The 19,254-nt window shown below is 41.0% G+C and overlaps 1 protein-coding gene across 3 annotated transcripts in view; it reads right to left on the bottom strand.

Moving 5' to 3' along the window:
• Positions 1–19,254, bottom strand: part of Sobp (sine oculis binding protein homolog) — a 151,703-nt gene that overhangs the window by 100,120 nt on the left and 32,329 nt on the right. For 2 of the 3 annotated variants that reach the window (XM_063253970.1, XM_063253971.1), the window contains exon 4: positions 14,569–14,720. In XM_063253970.1, the coding sequence (XP_063110040.1) occupies positions 14,569–14,720 (152 nt within the window). Of the gene's footprint in view, positions 1–14,568; positions 14,721–16,294; positions 16,509–19,254 lie in introns of all 3 variants that reach the window. The other variant, XM_063253972.1, reaches the window with a different exon arrangement.

Genomic DNA, 19,254 nt, shown 5'->3' with positions numbered 1-19,254 from the left:
CAACTTGAGTCATGGACACCACCTCTTCCCTGAAGCGTGGCCAAGGCTGTGCAGCGCAGTGCCGCCAGTGTGGGTCTTACACATCTTCCCAGAGCCTGTGTGTTAAAGGCGGACCCCCAGGATGACATCACGGAGACACTGGATCCTGCAGCAGAGGACTTTAGGCCACTGAGGAACTGTCCCCCAAAGGCACTGTGGAGCCGCCATCCCCTAGTCTCTCTCTCTTGCTTCCTGGCGGTCAGGTGAGCAGTTTTACTCCACTGTACCCTCCCCAGGACATGCTACATCACCACAGGTCCCTAAGCTATTGAGCCAACCAATCATGGACTAAAGCTTCCAAAACGTACACCAATATAAACCTTTTCTCTTAAGTTAATTAGCTCAATTTGTATTTGTTATAGTGACATGAAACTAACATGAATGCAAAGGGAGCAACGTTTTCCTAGTCCAGAAACTCATCAACTCGCACCCCGAAGCATGACATCTGAATACCTAACCACAAGGACAGAAGCAGCCCCCAACTGCCATCCAGGGTCATTAGCAACCCGCTTGCATTTCCAGGGCTCCTTCACAGATTAATACATGCACTGTGTATTAAACCATCTGCCACAGAGTCTGACCCAGCCTTTCTCCACCGTGGCCGACTACAAAGGTTACCCTGACGGTTAAGAAGCAGGGTCCATTTTCACCTCGCTTATCTACACCAGTTTTTTAGTTTTACCATTAGTTCTTCCATCCACAACACTATTTCTTTACTGTCTTTTGTTTCCCGTATTTATACAGCATGGGGTCTAATGAAAATATATTAAATCCTCTATGTCAACACTTCTAAGCATTAGCCTCTTATTTAAAAATCAGGTTAAAGGGGCTGGGGGTTTAGTTCAGCGGCATAAGCGCCTGCCTTGCAAGCAGGCAGTCGTGAGTTCGATCCCCAGTACCGATAAAAAGGAAAAAGACAAAACAAAACAAAACAAATAAAAATCAGGTTAAAGAAGAAAGGGTTACATGTTTCCTGTGAAAAAGAAATGTAGCTTGATGGCCAGCATATTGCCTGACATATTTTGTCCACTTAAAAAATATATCTTTAATGCAATCAATCATTTAAAAGGTTTTTGTTTTGTTTTAGTTTTTAACTTTTAGGCAGGCAATAGTCTAAATCAATTTCCCTTCTCCAGGGAAGCTGAATCAGCTGTTATCAGAGTCTGAGAATTCAAACTTTTTGTTTCCTTGCGCTAAGTGGATGGAATTGGATCTGAAGTCAGGTGACCTCATTGTATTTATATATTTGTAGAAAAGGGTATTTCTTCATATAAATGTATTTGTGGAGTCTTTTGGAGGATGGAACACATGAAGAAGCAATTCTGTGAGTTTTCAAATGAAAGCAACTTAGAGAAAATAGGAAAGGCTCCCCCTTTTCTGTCATTTACTTCTAAATAAGCAATCACTCTATATTGAGGAACAGTGTTTCTAATATACACCCTTGAGATGTACACAATTAATTTATGTGTCCTCCAAGAAATATTACCCACTCTTTACCCAGATTTTTAACCGAAGGCAAAGCTTTATTCCTTATCTTCAGCTTTTATTTTCCTCCAGGGTCCCTTCAAAGGGAGTTGCCCAAAATCTAAGTGAATTACTTGGGTTTCTGAAAATACAAACAATTTACCTTACTTTCTGTAAGGCTAGATTTGCCCATTCTCATTTAGGTTTATACTGAGGCTAATTCAAGTAAGTACTGTGTTTCCTCAGAGGACCTTTTTGAATGGTGACCGTGCAATCTCCATTCTGTCCTGACTTCTCCAGACAACTGATAACCTCACTAATCTCAAATCCCAGGGCTCCCTGTGCAGTGTGTGCACAGCACACCTTAGAGGCTAGATGCATGCTCTGCGTGATTTTATTGGCCACATCATTTTTTTTCTTGAGACCTTCTGATTTATGGCAAATAGGTTTTTTGGTTTTTGGTTTTTGTTTTGAGAAAGAGCCTCATTACGAGAGTCAGGATGGCCCTGAACCCACTATGTAACCCAGGCTAGCCTCAAACTCATGGCAATCCCCCTGTTTAAGTCTCCCAAGTGCTAAGATACAGGCATAAAAGCCTTTATGCCCCATGGCACTTAACCTTCTTAAATTTACTCTAGCTGATATTGCTTGGAGATTCAAATCACCATTTAAATTGCACTAAATCCCTATAAAAATCCAGTCTACATCACAGACTGACACAGGACAAAAGAGCCACACCCAATCCTCTGCACATGCATCCTTCTCGTCCACCGTTCTCTGCATCCTTAGAACACAGCTGCTGGTGCCCACTGCACACAGGTGCATCATGTGCCTGCACCTTCACACCGGCTTTTGAAATGTCATCTGTTTGCCCTCTCTGCTTCCCATAGGTCTTTAACACGTCTTCCTAGCTTCCTGAGACAGATTTTTCACTTTTCTGAAGGATGCCTTTTTAGCACTAATAAAACTTTCATACTTGCCTGCTTAATCACGCCAGCTTTACTGTCCCCTTTTTACTTTTTGTTTTTGGCTCAGAGGTATATGAACCATCTGTGCCTCTAAAACAGTTTGCTTAAATAGCCTCCAGGCAGATTTTATGGTTTTAAGTTTTTTACTTTAACCTTCAGCCTGCTGTTAGCCATTTTCATCACAGTTTTAAAATCAGCCTCTTTTGGAAACGACTGTCACTATGTGTACTCAGGAGCTACTGGAACTGGGGAGGGAGCTGCCAGCTCCAGCCACACTGGAGGTCCCACAGCACGGTCACCAGAGGCAGAGGCAGGTGTGGGCAGCCTTGACAAGGGCCAGCTCTTCCACTCGGTATCTCAAAAAGCATACTGACCTTCTCATTCAGAATATCCACCACTTCACCCAGATAGGCCTAGGAAAATAACACTCCAATTGTTTACTTGCGTATTGGATGCTACATCTCTACACACTTGTTATCCTAACCCTGGGCACTAAAATTAGATACCAGATTGAAACAAAGAACCCCAAGAAAGGGAGAAGAACTGCTCCTTCCTACCCACACCGCTGCGTCATGAGAGTCACTCTCTGTCACCCCACCAGCACACACACTGAGTTGTTTCCGTTCAATCACCACCGTCTGGTCTGGGGACTGGAGTTTAAATCAGCATTTCTCCGTCCTAGTATCAAACTTCCCACCTGCCCTTACATTAGTGCTAACATAGCTACACAGTTCTCTCTATGTAAAAGCAAACCCCATCTCCTCACAGCCGGGTGCTGAGCACGCGCCCCTTGTGTGGCTGCTGCCGCCCAACAGTGACTTTCACCAGTTACTTCCCACCATATTTACCAGACAGTAATTATCACACACGACTGTCCTCTTACATCACAAATTCCACCCACTCTTTCCCTGTTAACATGAGTACTTTTGTGATACCCTTGATAATTAAAAATCCTTAACTCTTGGAGTTATTACTACCTTTAACATTGTTTGTTTACCCTCGGGAGTTACCCACTGTCAGTACGCTCTGAAGTGAATTGCCATGCTAACAGTGGGGCCGGGAACTGAGTGAGAAGTCAGGGCGGCCAGAGGCCAGCAAGCAAGCAATAATCCCCGCGGACTGGCAGAACGCATGAATATTTGTTGAATAAATAAATAGATTAATTAATATCTGAAAGTCACAACCTTCAAATCTTTGTCCTTCAGTCACCTGAACTTGATACATTCAATGCCTCAGACTGAATCACAATCTTTGTAAACATCCCCTTTCCCTTCTGTCTAGCAGACACAGTTCTGAGCTACAGAGAAAGTACGAGCAGTTCCGGTATGTGAGCAGGGGAGTCTTGGTGGGCTCCCTGCAGCTTAGCCGTCATATATCCAGCGCAAAGCATCCGTCTCCCACATCCAACATGGTTCTTGGCTGACCTCTCCCAGGCCACTTCACTAATGAAACGACATACGAACTGGACACCACTGTTTCTCCTCACAAATGGAGATGCCCAATAGTTAAACACAATCCCTTTGTTCTAGTCCTATACATTCCCATCTTCTAGAGTCCAAAAAGACTAGAAAGAGCCAGTTTTTAAGCACTGCGAGAGCCAATACTCGAAAGATTGGGTTTCTCAAAAGGGCCGGCCCTGGGAAGAAGAGGTAGCTCATCTACGCATCAACGATAAATGCAAACTGCATGCCTACCTTTCTGTGCCCACTGGAACTCCAGATTACTTATTCTAGTGACAAGAACAGATAGGTATGACACAATCATTGTGTAAAGAACTCAAGCTCATGAAACGGCCTCATGAGCCCGTCCCTGCCTTCTCTCTAGTGGACACTGGCTATCAACTATCATCAGTTACAACTCTGATGACGACTGTTCCCCCTGCAGCCCATGGGGATAGAAGACAATGAGCTCAACTCCAACGTCAGTGGGAAGCCCTGATTGGCTCAAAACAATGGGAACATTCAACCCCTCATTATAGTCCCTCATTTGGATGAAAGCATGAGATGTAAGTACAGACAATGGAAGTGAGTTTCAAGCCCCTTCTCAGTGGAATGCTGGAATGCTAGGAAGCACTTGTTATATGTAAGAAAGCCTGCAGCCACCAGTGCTGTCGGCAGTAATCCCATGACTCTGGGGAGCCTGCTTCGGAACAGCGCCAAAACTCTATAAAGAAGCATACAGAAATGTATGGGAAAAAATTGGGACCATGATAAGACCACTATGCTACTAGGTTAACCCACCCCAAACAATACACTAACTTCAAACTTTATACTCCATTACAGAAAGATGTCTTTTATTGTTTAAACCAGTTAAATTGGGTATTACGTTATTTGCTTTAAAAATCCTGATACACACAGGGGTTTGGGGATTTAGCTCAGCGGCATAAGTGCCTGCCTTGTAAGCAAGCAGGCAGTCGTTAGTTTGATACCCGCTACGGATAAAAAGGAAAAAGACAAAAAAAAAAAAAAAAAATCCTGATACACTCTATAAGTAACCACCAAACTATGTCTACTCTTAAGATACAGCTTATACTTCAAAGTAATACTTTTTTTGGTATCAGGGATTGAACTCACAACTTCATACTTGCCAGGCAGGCGCTTATGCCACGGAGCTAAATCCCCAGCCAAAATAGTACTTTTATCCAAAGATGCTCCCTTCAAAGTTACCAGCCCTTTTTCTTCACGCTGTCTGCAGGAATAGAGTTTGAGAAGAACTGGAATACAAGTGGAGCTGGCTTTCTGACCTCCTAACCTTCCCACTGAGCTGGAAGCAGGCCCATATACACTACAGAAAGAAAATCACTGATGGAACATTTAACTAACAATGTCCATTTTGGGCTTCTTTCCTCCCTTACATTATGAAAAAGGAAAAGAAGAGAAATACTAATTTGGTTGAACACACTTTCGTTACTGGGAAATATTTCAAAACTACTAATGAATAATTCAGTAAATGATATTTTTAACTGTCTATTATCAGACACGCCCAACTTTGATGGTAATTCTATTATTCTATTGCCTTTCTTTTTCTCTAAATCCCCATTGCATTTTGGATCTTAAGACTTTAATAGAAATCCAATCAACAGCCAGGTGTGGTGTTGATCCTGGCACTCAGAAGCCTGAGGCAGGAGGGTTGCCGAGTTTAAGGCCAGCCTGAACCACACAGCGAGATCCTGTCTCAAAAACAAAACTAAACAAAGAAGTCCAATCATTAATGAAAATCAGATCATCCACTCTATGTAACAGCTTCCAACAGCTCGCATCTCACTTGGAGTGACAGCCAGCCTGTGACGCCTCCAGGCGCCAGGCTCCGGCTCTAACCACTGTACCCACTCATCTCTAGACATCCCATCCCGCTTGGGCTGGTCAGAAACGCCCAGCCTGTTCCCGTCTCACAACTTCCACATCTCCTACAGCTGGCTCTGTCACCCCCTTGTGTCCTTCCCTCACGCCATCTCCTTCCCAAGATAACTTCAGTGATCACCAGATATAAAGAGGTGAACCCACGACAGACCATCCCCTTGCTCTATTCCTTTATACCACCTAGCATTACTTGAAATTAGTACCTACAGTACACATATTTTACACTTCTAGTCCGCCACCGTCCTGTACTAGAATGTAAGCTCCTATAAGGCAGAGATGTTTTACCTTGTTCAAAAAATGCATCTACTAAACCTAAAACATGGACATACATTATAAGAGTTCTTCGTGGTTTTTTTATTTTATTTTTCAAAGAATAAACAGATGAACAGGGTAGTTTTTTGTAACCTTGGCTAAAAACAAACAAAACCAGAAGGGAGGCATTTACCTTCTATCAGGCAATGTAAATTGACACAGACAAATGTGAATTCCTCCAATTTATGGAACATATAGCCCTATAGATCATTTTCTGACCACGGAAAGTGTCAGGGCCTTGAAAGACTCTTATAACAAAAAGTTGGATGTGATACCCGCTACGGACAAAAAGGAAAAAGACAAAAACCTCACCATATTATTAAAAATGAGGTTATAAAACCTCACCATATTATTAAAAATATAAGGGCTGGAGATTTAGCTCAGTGGCATAAGTGACTGCTTGGCAGGTGCAGAGGTCATGAATTTGGTCCCTAGTACCAAAAAAGAAAAAAGAATTACAAAACAAAGTAACAGCTATTCAATCCATTCAAAACTCCCACTTTATCTTGGAGAGTTTGGCAAAAGACCTATAAGGGAGATAAGCAGTCATAGTATAGATTCCTATTACCCACTGGATCCCTAAAATATACTTATTAAGGTAGGATCCAGCTCTTAATGTTAATTAACTGATCAGAAAAGTTAAACATTAAAAAAATTTTAAGTATCTGAAGCAAAAATTGGATGCAAAAATCTTTGATTTATGTCATAAATTCTACTATTTCTGTGGGAAAACAATTTCAAAGACCAGGCAGTTATTTTTCCACAATCAAAATGGTTAAATACTTTTTAAATATATTTCAACATTTTTATGCAGGAATTCTCCCATATGCTTCTGAACTTCTCTCATAAATCAGTATGTTTCCAAAGCGCATTTGGAAGTAAAGAAAATCATATCTACTAACTATATTTCCTCTATTTGAATATGAATTAAGCAGAAAATACATTAATACCTGAATTTATAGTAGGAGAGATTAACCCCTAACCATTGCAAACTAATGAGGAATATTGTACTAAGGAAGGATTAATCAGGGCTCTCCAACACTACGCAACTTGACATTTTAAGGAGTTAATCACGAATGGATTTTATTCCCCTATCTGCTTTTCATCATCAGGACGACTTGCAAAGACATTACATGTTAAAATAAATGTAATTCTTGAGCTTAATCTCATCACTTTAAAGAAATGCTATTTTAAATCATATTCCTTAGCTTTAAAACAGTCCTCACAAAAGCAACATGACTAAGCTGATGTCACCTCCGGGTCAGATTCAGCTCTCAACCACTGAGCAAGTATGCATGTCTACCCAGTAAGCCTTGAAGCCTGAATGTGACTAATTCTCTGCTAGCAGTGAGACAACACAAATTCTGGGAGGTTGTGATTACTGGACATTGATTTCCAGCTCCAGTCATTGATTATCTCTATCTTTGTTAAAGAGTACGGGAGTTTCATTTAACTGGAATGCTCAGCAAATTGCAGCAGAGTCCAAGCATCTTTTATGGATTCATTAAACCATTGATCTGTCTTCGCAGGCTTGTAGTAGTGCCCAGCTCTGACCTACAGACTGTGTTTACAGAGGATGCAACAGAATGATGTCTATAACCTTCAAAGACAGACTGTCAGCATATATCAGATTCCACTGTGTGCACGGCCTCCTAAGAGTGGACTCTAACACGTGGAATTTCCACTCAGTCTGAACTGCTGGGGTGGAAATCAAGCAGGGCTCAGTAGCACTTCTTTCCTTATTCCATCATAATCCGTGATAATATGAACAAAGAGCCCAAGAGACAAAGAATTACACATGGCTTGCCTTGTTCACTTAGCCACAGTATTGAAACAGAGGGGCACTAACAGTAATCACAGGCACCTCTACTGCTTGGACCTGCTGGGTACCACCCTCTTGAGTACACTAGGCTTGGGGACTAGACAGTGCAAGTGTGTATGACAGAAATTCTGGATTCAACCTACTGCCTTAAAATATCTCGAGGCAAGCCACTGGCCTTCTTATGCATACACTTATTTAGATATTTAACATGTTTAACAAAGCACCAGAATTAACAGCGTAACTAGAATTCTAGGAAAATGCATAATCATTCAATCTTGGTTTCTCTGGACAGCTCACTGAGTAGCCTTAGAACCTTCTTCTCTTTCCTCTGGTCTTATTAATAAGGCTTTTAAAATGTCACATTTTAAAATTCGGATACAAAAAGTAACTCTGTGCTGAGTAAAGCTTATGATCAAAGAAGCACCTCATAACAACCCCTTAGATAATTCTTTACTCATTCTTTAGATAAACCTGAATTCTGTTAGTGGCGAGATGAGAAACTTGGCAATGCAATGGCTGGATCAATAAGGAGAATGCACATTCCAAATGAATAAATCCCTATTACCGATCAATTGTTTACTGAGCTGCCCACCGCCCAAACAGACAGCTGAACTATGAACTCCAAAATGCCCACATTCATCACTCTGCAGCCAAGTCACCAGAAGAGCACGTGGTTGATGCAATTTGACACTGTGGTTAATGTTAAAAGCGAGCATGTCTCTGAGATAGATTGGATAATTACCGGCGGTTCAGATGAGAAAAACTTGATTTAAGTGAATAGCACTAGCTATTACCAGAAGGACTGCTAGGATTTACCGTGTCTGAAAAGTAACATTCCAACCATGTACGTCAATAGCCCCATGTATTGATTCCCAGGTGACCAGACTCTGATCTATGAAAACCCTCCCTCTACCTTCTGTTCACTGAAAGAAATATTGGACACAGATTGGAACTTGAAGCATTTTAGTTTTAATCATCTCCTTATATTTAATCTAAAATACCTAATATCATTCAGAAATTGACATCCATTCTGGATAATGGGTTATAATTATTTCTCTGCCTTCCCTACAACCTTCCAAAATGTACGTGGTCCATTAAAAACCAGCAGACGCTGCTGAGCCTTTCTGTTAGTACAAACCCATTTGCCCCTTTCTGCTTGTGTTCCAGGTATCCTTCAGACTAGGCTTTCTCAAGTGATTTGCAAGTGTTTTGGTAAGCGCGAAGACTACCTGCTACCCCCAAGGCTCAGATGGCTTCTGTACACTCGCACAACTGCTGCTCTTGAGCCCTTTCTGCTTCCTTCAGGAGCCTGTGCTTTAACTTTAAACTGACCTGTACTTTACTTCACTTGGCAGAACTTTCCTGCCGTGCCCTCCTAGACTCACATCTACCGTGCTCTGCTGTTGCTTTTCACGAGCTCTCCTGCACAGCACCTCACCAACATTCCACTCCATACTTCAAAACACGAAAGAACAAGGAAACAAGTGGGTTTGCTGTATTTTCCCAGAGCTTCCTGAGCACAACTGTACCTAAAAGGGGAGTCGTCACTGACTGACCTGCAGACTAAAACCCAGGGAGAATGAGGCCACTCGACACATACATGCACACACACAGGGCATGGGCAGGCTTACAGCATCGTGTCAACAGACACTGCAGGACCGAGGCCATTATCCTGCATGCAAGCTGCAGACGGACCCAAAGGGCTCCCTGGCCCCTGAAAAAAGGTGAACCACAGGAAGAACTCGTAGGCTCTCTGGGATCATTTGCTTGTGGACCAAGGATATACACAAGCAATGGCAAAACCAAGCCTGTAGTTTGAGCTTCAGGCAGTCAGGGGACATTAATTTCAAATGATTGCTCAATATTCTTCTCCAAACCTTCATGAACGATAGACATTTTGCAAATTAAGTCTTACACGTGTTTAAAGGGGAAAAAAGTAGACAAGTTAATCACTAGATGAGGAGGGCAATTGTTACACACTTATTCTGTACCACAAGATTCTACAATCAGGTCTGAAACCAAGAAATTTTTCCTAGGATTATTTATATATATAAAATATATAAAGATATTGTAATATAATATAGTTTATGTTGCAGCCAAATGTAACTACAAATAATACGATACATGCTAACTAGCAACGGGTTCCCCCCAAGGAGTTCACTTTTAATGAGATCCCTATGTATTCAGGAATATAGGATAAAAGTAAAAGAAATGCTTATTATCTAATATTCCTCCCATTTGAATATGTGTTAGGAAATTTTAATGGCATTATATGCAAACTTGGTTTCTGTCTACAAAATCTTTGTTTCTAATGTACTGTTATCACCATCTTTATATAAACATAAGGTTCTTCCCACTATGGCCTGTCTACTGGGGAACCGCAATAGTATGAGACTGGGGCCAGGGATTTAGCTCAGCAGCACAAGCGCCTGCCTGGCAAGGTTGAGTTTATGAGTTCGATCCCGAGTACCACAAAAAAAAAAAAAAAAAAAAAAAAGCATGAGACTGAAGAAGTATTTTTATCTATTTCTGTTTTGGATTTTTACTGTTTTGTGGCTCTCACTATATATATTAGCCTTGATCTCACTCTCAAGGAGCCCAGGCTGATCTCAGATTCCCAGCAATCCTTTTGCCTGCGCCTCCTGAGTGCTGAGATTACAGGTGTACAATAGCACACCCAGTTTACAGTTTCAAACTGTGAGAAACAAGAACAAGGAAGCAAACGTGGAGTTTTTAGCAACTTATGTTTATCACTAAATCATCAATGCTATTTACCTGTGAAGAACATTATAAACTTGAGATTTGACCAAGAAAAAAATTTTTTACCTTGATTTCATTGTCCATTTTCCTTGAATTTTGACTTCTTATTTTTTCAGTATTATTTTAGATAACAGGCAAATCCCATGCAAAAGGGGAAAGACCAAATACAAGCCATGTGAAAATGACCGCTATCTAAAGGTCTTGTTCATTACTCTCCTTTTTAGAAGAATCATGGTTGCAAAGCGTATTTTTAAGGTTCAGTTATTAGGCAAAGTAAAACTAGTATTAAAAAGCCAGATTCAATTTTTCTGCATCTCTTGGAAAACCATTAAGCAGACTTTGCAACTTTCTGACTCCTCAGCCAATCAGTGAGCTAAAAATACTCTGTAGTCCGCTTTACTGTGGCCTCACAAGAGGCTGGGAAAGGCCTTGATGGTTAGTCCCCTGAAAAGTCTCTCACATCTCAAATAACGGGACGGACATCCTATTGTTCACTCAGTGCTCACAGACTGGGTAAGTTTCTTGAGGATTTTTTCCTCCCCTATTTGTTCAAAAACTTTTGAGCCAGCAATTGAGCCTTTGGAAATAAGGATTCTACAAAATACATTATGAATTAACACTATACATTCCTCAGAGCCAACATCCTGAAATGTGTTAACTTGTAGTTAGACTCCTTAAATGAGTACAGCTGTGACTCACCATCCTTTCCCAGCAATGTTTAGAAGTAGTATCTAAAAAGTATACATACTTTGTAGCAATCGAAGCAACACTTCAATTTGAAACAAAATTTCAAATTCAGTTAAAGGGGCTGGGGATTTAGCTCCGCGGGCATAAGCTCCTGCCTTGCAAGCAGGCAGTCGTGAGTTCGATCCCCAGTACCGATAAAAAGGAAAAAGACCAAAAAAAAAAAAAAAAAATTCAGTTAAAAAAAATGTAACCTACAAGTCAAAGAGTTAACTTAGCTTCCCTCTGCTCCACCTGATTTCACAGAGCCAGTATTCGTAGGATGACTGTCAGCTTGCTCCAGTCAACACACCCAGAGAGCCAAAGAAAAAAGGCTGGAGAAGCAGGAATTTGGAGTCCACTTTGGTGGGCCTTCACTCCGAGAGTTGGGCTGTTTTGCCTTTGTTTTTAGCAGCAAAATGATGCCTGCTTCTGTTCCCGAGCATGTGAGATAAGGAAGGCATAGAACCACAGGCACAGCTGTCCGATTTACATTCATAAATGCAGGTGTTGCTCAGACACAAAACAGAGGTCAGCTGAACACTGCTCCTAATTAGCTACCTTTTCTACTAGGATTTTTCTTTGTAAAGTTATGCACGCAATTTGGGTTCAACTTAGAGACCATTTTTAGATCCCAGCATGCTATCCAGCAAGAAACGGGCTGTCATTATGAAGCATAATTTACAGCATAGTTAATTTTCAATGTTTTTTTTAAAAAAACCTACAATATACCTAAGACAAATTATATTCTACATGCATTAAATTCACCCAGTTTTCCATCTATTTCTCAATATTTAAAGTATAGATTTAACCAGGAGGAAAAAAAAAACTTATTACGTATAATTGGGAAGAATTTTTCTAAGATATATTCACAACTTTAATAATGAGGCCTTAAGGACTTTGTTACATGATACAATAAGAGAAGTAGCCTTTTGATATTGCCTTCAAGGAAATACCCTGGGACTTACTACATCAGTTCTTAGAAATGTTAGGATGGAGGCTGGTATCTAATCCAATCCACTAGGAAACCCAAATCCTAAATGAAATGACAACAAAATTCTATCTATTAACAGAAATGCAGCCACTGTATGTTTATCCTAATACGACATAATATTGTTGCAGAAATAACACTGTTTAAAATTTTTCAAAAATTTAAAAGAATCCAGCAAGAACTTTATTTCTCTATTGGAAAAATGAGAAAGCATAGCATGGCAGAGCTTTGCAATACACAAATAATAGTGAAGACTGCAGAGAAGCCAGGTATTGTACATACACTAATGGGTTCTGGGATTAGCCCACAAAGTCACTGGCTAAACATCAAACTGCTGTAACTCTCAGGCTTTTCAAGATGTTCTGAGATCTGCCCCAGTTACTCCTGGAAAGTAGTGAGATATAAATGGTCCTCCTCCCACTGCAGATTTTACCTGCTAATCTTGGCTTGCAAGTATCCATTTTTTAAAAATGTGTACTGTGAAAGCTTTAAATTTAGTTTGATTTTAAACTCTCTAGTGATTGTTAAAAGCTGGACTCCTCTTCCCAAAGCTATGGGTATATTTCTTTAAAGACTTACTACAAACTACAGTCACTTTGCAAAGTGTGACTGTATCACCAGATCGTAACAATGTATCTGGCTTGATTCTATTTACTACCAATAGTCCATCAAGATTCAGACCCTTGACTCCTCAGAATTACAGAAACACCAAAAGGCCTGTTCTTTAGCCATCTTCTGAGTTGGAATGTGAAGTATTTTGTTGTGGTAAGTTGGGCTTTGAAGAAGAAAGCTCTGGACCCGCTCCTGGGATTGTAACCCCAGTGCTCAGTATTCAAAATAGGGGCCCCAAGGTTTTGAGGATCATTTTAATCCTCCTTTATTAAAACAAAACGTGTGTCCCATGTGTCCTGCTTCCCACCCTCCTCCAGAGCATCACTGGCTTTTCCCAAGGGAAAGTGAACTTGTCTGTCGATCATCCCAGAAGAATTTCAAACAATTTCCTTACTTGTCTCCCTCTTTCAGTGAAGATTATGAGCCTAATTCTTAGAGACTGCTACTAAAATTCTGCCCTGCTGAAATCTGCAGCCTAATTCTCTAGGCATTGTGTTTTTTGGCAGAATGAATGTGACCCAAATGTGCAGGAGATAATTTGATGCAACAGTGCTTCTTGCAATGCGGTGAGGCCATGATTAGCATTTCAGGGTTACAAATCTTAGGTTGAAAAAAAACAGGTTGCTTGCTTCAAGAAAGGGCAGATTTTGGTGTTGTGTTATGGAAATGCTTAGCAAAATGTGCACCATTTTTATGAATTAAGGAAGCTTTGCAGATCAATGAAAACTAATCAAGGACTGGCAATTTCAGTACTTGGTGGGAAAACGCTACGTATAGCATTTAAGGATTAAGAGATGTGTGTGTGCATACGTGTGTGTGCACGTGTGTGTGCGTGTGACCATGCATCTCATTTCTCATCAGTGCTGGCTAGTACTATTCTAAGAAGACAGTCTGTCCGTTTTTTTAAAAACAAACCAGGAACTATACCCATGGCTATTCCTGTGTTTACTCACCATGCTTCTCACAAGCACTTGGCTGTGTGAGCAGTGCTGGTTTATATAACATAATTTCTCCTCCGGTCAGGATCAATCCACTTTAACACAGTGTCAAGAGAGACTTGACACTTTTCTAGACTAGAGTTTGTGGCTCGGGTTTTAGTAAAAAGCAACTGCAATATTCCCCTCCAGGAACAGGAATTGGGTGGCCTGAAGCTTTCTGGCCATTCTTCTGCAGCTAGCTGCTCGGCTCTCGGAAGCCCCCTCTGCCATCCCTCTTTCGTGGGCCCTACACTGCACCTTGCCCTGCAGGAAACCAGTTTCCCACTGGGACACCCACTGCAGTCACGGTGTCCTCATCCAGCTCATTCTCCCTCTGAGAATTCAAACCCCGAGCCAAGAGAAAGTGAGGAACAGGTTACACGTTAGAAGGAGGTCCCCTATTCCGAAAGTTTTAGCAGGACAGAGGACAGACAGACAGAGAATGGGGGTGCAGCAAGGCCAGGGCGCAGTGTGGGGCTGCCGGCTGTGAGGTGCATGCGCGCGGGCAGGGGGCAGGGGCGCAGGCCACCCCCACGCTTACCTTGTTCCTCTTGAAGTAGGCTCGCCGGCAGGCCGCAAAGCACTTCTCGCTGCAGAAACTTTTCACCTCGCTTCCCATACTCAGGGAATAGCGCTTGATCCCCACTTTCTGGCACCAGGCACACATTATCTGTACATTTGACACATCATCTTCTATAACAAAAGTATAAGAAAAATGTTCATATCAGAAGCAAACATCCCTTCAAACTCAGACATAACCTGCACCTCCTAGAGCTCCTACGTGAGATTCATTTCCAGACCTCACCCATCTTCTGGCCAACTAAGATGCTTGGCTCTTGCAGCCATGAGGAGGAGAACTAATGCTTCCTAAAAACGTTTTGCTTTAAAACCAGAGCATGACAGCAGAGCCATGGAGTTCCTAGGACCTAGTGTCCACTGCCTTCTTCAACCAGCCCCCAGAATAAAGTGATCAAGCTTGTAAAATTAATGACCCATTTTCTACAGAAGTCTTACTGAAGACTTTTCCACCAGATCCGTGTTGGGTGGGACAATTCGTAGAGTGCCAACCTATAAAAGTGGTGCCCTCACTTGACCCTCAACAGCCGAGCCAGGCTCTACCATAGCCCGTTCCCTGTCACTGTTAAATGATACGGGCTGTTGTTTACCCTTGCAATATGAGGATTTCAAGCCCTGAGTTTAGTCAAAGACAGCATAGTGGTGAGTGGCCAGAGTCTGGCACTGGACCGCACAGGCCCGGCTCACCGAGCAGTTTCCTCTGAGGCAGCTTTCCAGAGCTGCTGTCCTCAGGGACCTGCAGGCCCAACAGATGTGCTCCTGCGTGTGACGTGGTCTGTGGTCCCTGGATGGAGGGATGATGCTCATTCTCAGACAGACTGATGGGATGCTTTGAGTGATTTCAGGTAGTATGTGAATATTTCTATTAACCAAATTGCTGCGTTTCTTTTCCTTTGAGAAGAAAGCAAATTTGACTAGCACAATGAGCCAATGATATCACAACCATTACTGATTAAAACAAAGACAAGTTTTTAAAGAGAGTCAGTTAATAAAACATAGACTCAATCACAGTGCAGGTGGGAAAAAATTATGACAAAAACTGGGATGGTTGCAGGGCCTGGCAGTCCATGCCTGTAATCTTAGTACTCTGGGAGCCTGAGGCAGGAGGCTGAGCCCAGCCTGGCAACTTAACAAGACCCTGTCTCAAAATAAAAAACAAAACAGAGCAGGAGGCATAGCTCAGCTCACTATGAAAGCTCTGGCATCCAATCACCAGTAAGATGTGACAGAGAAGAGGGTAATAGGGGGATGGGATCAGGAGGGTCATATTCAAATGGAAACACTGGTCTCTCGGTGCAGGAAGGGGGCCAGAGATTTTTTGTGTGTGACCTAAAGGCACTCTATCACTATGCTCCATCTTAGCCCAACTGTGTTTTGTTTTGTTTTGTTTTGGAGACAGGGTCTCACTAAGGTACCCAGGCAGTACTCAAACTTGCAGTACTCCTGCCTCAGTCTCCCAAGGGCTAGGATTACAGTGTGTGTCACTGTACCCAGCTGAACGGAACTTTAAAACCCTAAGAAATACTTCCTTGCTGTTTTGTAGGGGCTCTTGCTGCCTCTTGAGTGTTGTCTGTCCTTCCACCTCTGTGTGTGTGTGTGTGACTGGTGGCACTGTTCGCCGTAACTCTTCTTCCTCTATGAAATTGGGTTTTGCTTGTTTGTTTGTTTTAGCTTTTGTTTCTTGTACTAACCCAGACTCATGCTCCAGACAAGAATGGTAATCACAAAATTCTCAACAAGCTCTGGTATAGTGTTGTCTGATTTCTGAATAAAATCCCCCAAAGACTAATTGCTAAACAAGGTCTGGTCCATGAGTTGTTGACATGTTCATGGTTCATAGAGTCTCTCATGCAATCATTCCATTTCCAAGGAAAAGATTTGGTTTGAGGCAGTGTGGTCATCAGCCTGCAAAATTAGAAGCAAACTAATTTGTAATGCAGTGATATGGCTGCTTTCCCCCTGAGTCTCATCATTCGGAACTACGTGCAGCATTTTATGTACCTTAATGGAAAAAATATTGTCATTTTAGTGACCTTTTCTATTTCATAAATTATAAACTGTGATCTACTTTAATTATCAAATGAGACTGTAAAACATTATTTTTTGATATTAGTCAAACATTTTTGATAACAATTTCATTTAAATGAAGTCATTTTGAATGAAAATTACTGCATGTAGTAATTTGTTCTACTGAAGGAAAGCTTTTATTTATATTTTATATGATTTCCACTACAGCATGGTATTACATACTGGTATGGTATTACATGGCAGGAAAAATTAACAAATTTACAGTACATTTAAAGTAAGGCAGAATTTTCTTAGAAGCAATATTTTAATCGTAATTTTCAGTCATCAATTAACTACCACTAATAGCTTCCATTTTTCCCAATTAAATGCTTTAATGTCTTAAATTCCTGAAAAAGAAAATGATTCAACAGAACACCCTCACAAAAGATCTACTGGCAATAAGCTTGATTCTGGTGAGATCTGTAAGGAAAAAAATTGTTTTATGGAGGAAATCATTTGGTCTCACAGGTTTAATGAGATCAATTTCCCAAGAAGTCCTTTAGGAACATCCACTGGGCTCCCCTCGTAGCTTCCTTCTTAAATAGTCTAATTTGAGAAATAAGACATCAGATTTGCTTCTGAAGCCCTGGATCTCTAATTCTAATGAACTGAAAGTGAGAGAAAGGGCAGGGGCAACACTGTAAAAAAGCCGCTCTCAGCCGCTGCGGGGCCTGCCTGCAGGAGTGCGCCGGGCCCTGGACAGCTCAGGCCTCTCGGGCTTCCTCGTCATCAGACAGCCCACCTTTCACTTCCTACAGGGAGGCAAGGATGCATTCTTACCACAGACCTAACAAACAAACAAAAAGTAAAGCTTTAAAGTGGATTCGCTTCCTAGGTCAGTCTTTCTGTAAAGCAACAGTCTGAGAAGATGAAAGAACTGTGTTTCCGTATCTGACAGCTGGAAAACCCTTCGAGTGGTTGTTAAATAAATCAGTGTCCCACCCATTTTTCATCAGATTCTGTTTCTTTTTTTTTTTTTTTTTTTTTTTTGTCTTTTTCATTTTTATCGGTACCGGGAACGAACTCACGACTGCCTGCTTGCAAGGCAGGTGCTTATGCCGCTGAGCTAAACCCCCAGCCCCTAGATTCTGTTTCATAAAGGCAAACACTTTGGCAATCTTCCTTCAGATTTTTCTTTTTCTGCCGTTTAATTTGTTAACAGCAAATGATCCCCAAAAAGGTCATTCCAAACATTTAAGACGACATTTTCGGATAGGTCAGATATTTCAGTCTTAGAAGTCATTTATATTAACATTATCCTTAAGAAACTAGAAAAGAACGGTTATTATCTGAATTAGTTTTGTCAACTTTACACAGTTCAAATTCTACCACCAGATACGACATTGTGCCCCTTCTTAGTATGACTCATACACCTCTAAAAAAGTGAACTTTCTGTAAGCAATTACAGTGAAAAGATTCATTCCAACTATATCCTTTCTTACCTGAAACCTGGAAATGACATTCATGCTTTACAGTGGCAAAATAAGAAATCCCAGCAATTTAGTTTGTCTAAATTGACTTACTTTAAATATTTTTAGTTTTAAAAATTCCTTCAAACTAGAGTTAACCTCATTTCCTACTTTTTATCTAGGCTAAAGACTTGATGTTACCTGAACAAAGCTTCACACAGCAGGTTTTTGTACTGCATTATCACAGTTACTAGCCTGTGTATTTCTCATAAGGAACAACACAATAGCAAATACAAAATGTTTACAGTATTAAATCACATTCCCAGACTGAACAGTCTGTATACACAATAGCATTTTCATATGATGTCATATAATACGCATCATCAAAACATGCATGTTTCAATTAATCATGAAAAGTTCATCCCGTATCTTTAGGAATTAATTAACCAGAATGTTTAGGGCATTTGCTTTCCGATCTAACGTTCAAGGAGCTATAGAACACTTCTATTTCACATTCCAGAAGAGAAAGTTTAGGTTAATTACTCTAAGATGAAATCAAACGTATTTATTTATTATAGTGCACAGAAGTATGAGATCAAGCATTTCTGGGATGCCTGGCTGAAACTGTATCAGAATTTGCCTTCTCTGGTGACTTTGAAGAATAAGCCTTCTTCATTGGTCAGTGGACTTCCTGTGGTATCTGAATTGTAGGCTATAAGCATACATACTATTTTACTTGGCCAGAACCCAGAGAAAATCAGGAGGACTTTAATGAACACCAAGCTGTTAAACTCTAATTTCCATGTAACTTTCAAGGGAGTCCAAGAATAAGGAAAAATTCTGGAAGTATTTTCTGGTGATATTTATCTCTTCCAGCAGTTCCTAGAATGCACACGTCCAGTGATTCATTTTGAGAGAATTAAATTTAAGACAAATTATAAAGCAGCCTGAGGAGACTTTGGTATGTTCCCCGTATAAACACATGAAATGAAAGTATGACCTGACGAGCCCTCTGTGTATCTATTTGGATATTTTTTTCTTTTGCTGGGTACCAGGGATCAAACTCACAATCTCGTGCTTCCCAGACAGGTGCTTCTACCACTGAGCTAAATCCCTGGCCTCTGTCGATCTATTTGTTGGAGCAACTAACTTTAAAAACAGTATTTTTAATACTG

This window comes from Cavia porcellus, unplaced genomic scaffold (genome assembly GCF_034190915.1).
Source record: "Cavia porcellus strain 051 isolate PalLab524CR breed Dunkin Hartley unplaced genomic scaffold, mCavPor4.1 scaffold_7, whole genome shotgun sequence".
NCBI lineage: Eukaryota > Metazoa > Chordata > Mammalia > Rodentia > Caviidae > Cavia > Cavia porcellus.
The sequence above is the reverse complement of the archived record's forward strand: the minus strand, read 5'-3'. Positions and strand labels throughout refer to the sequence as shown.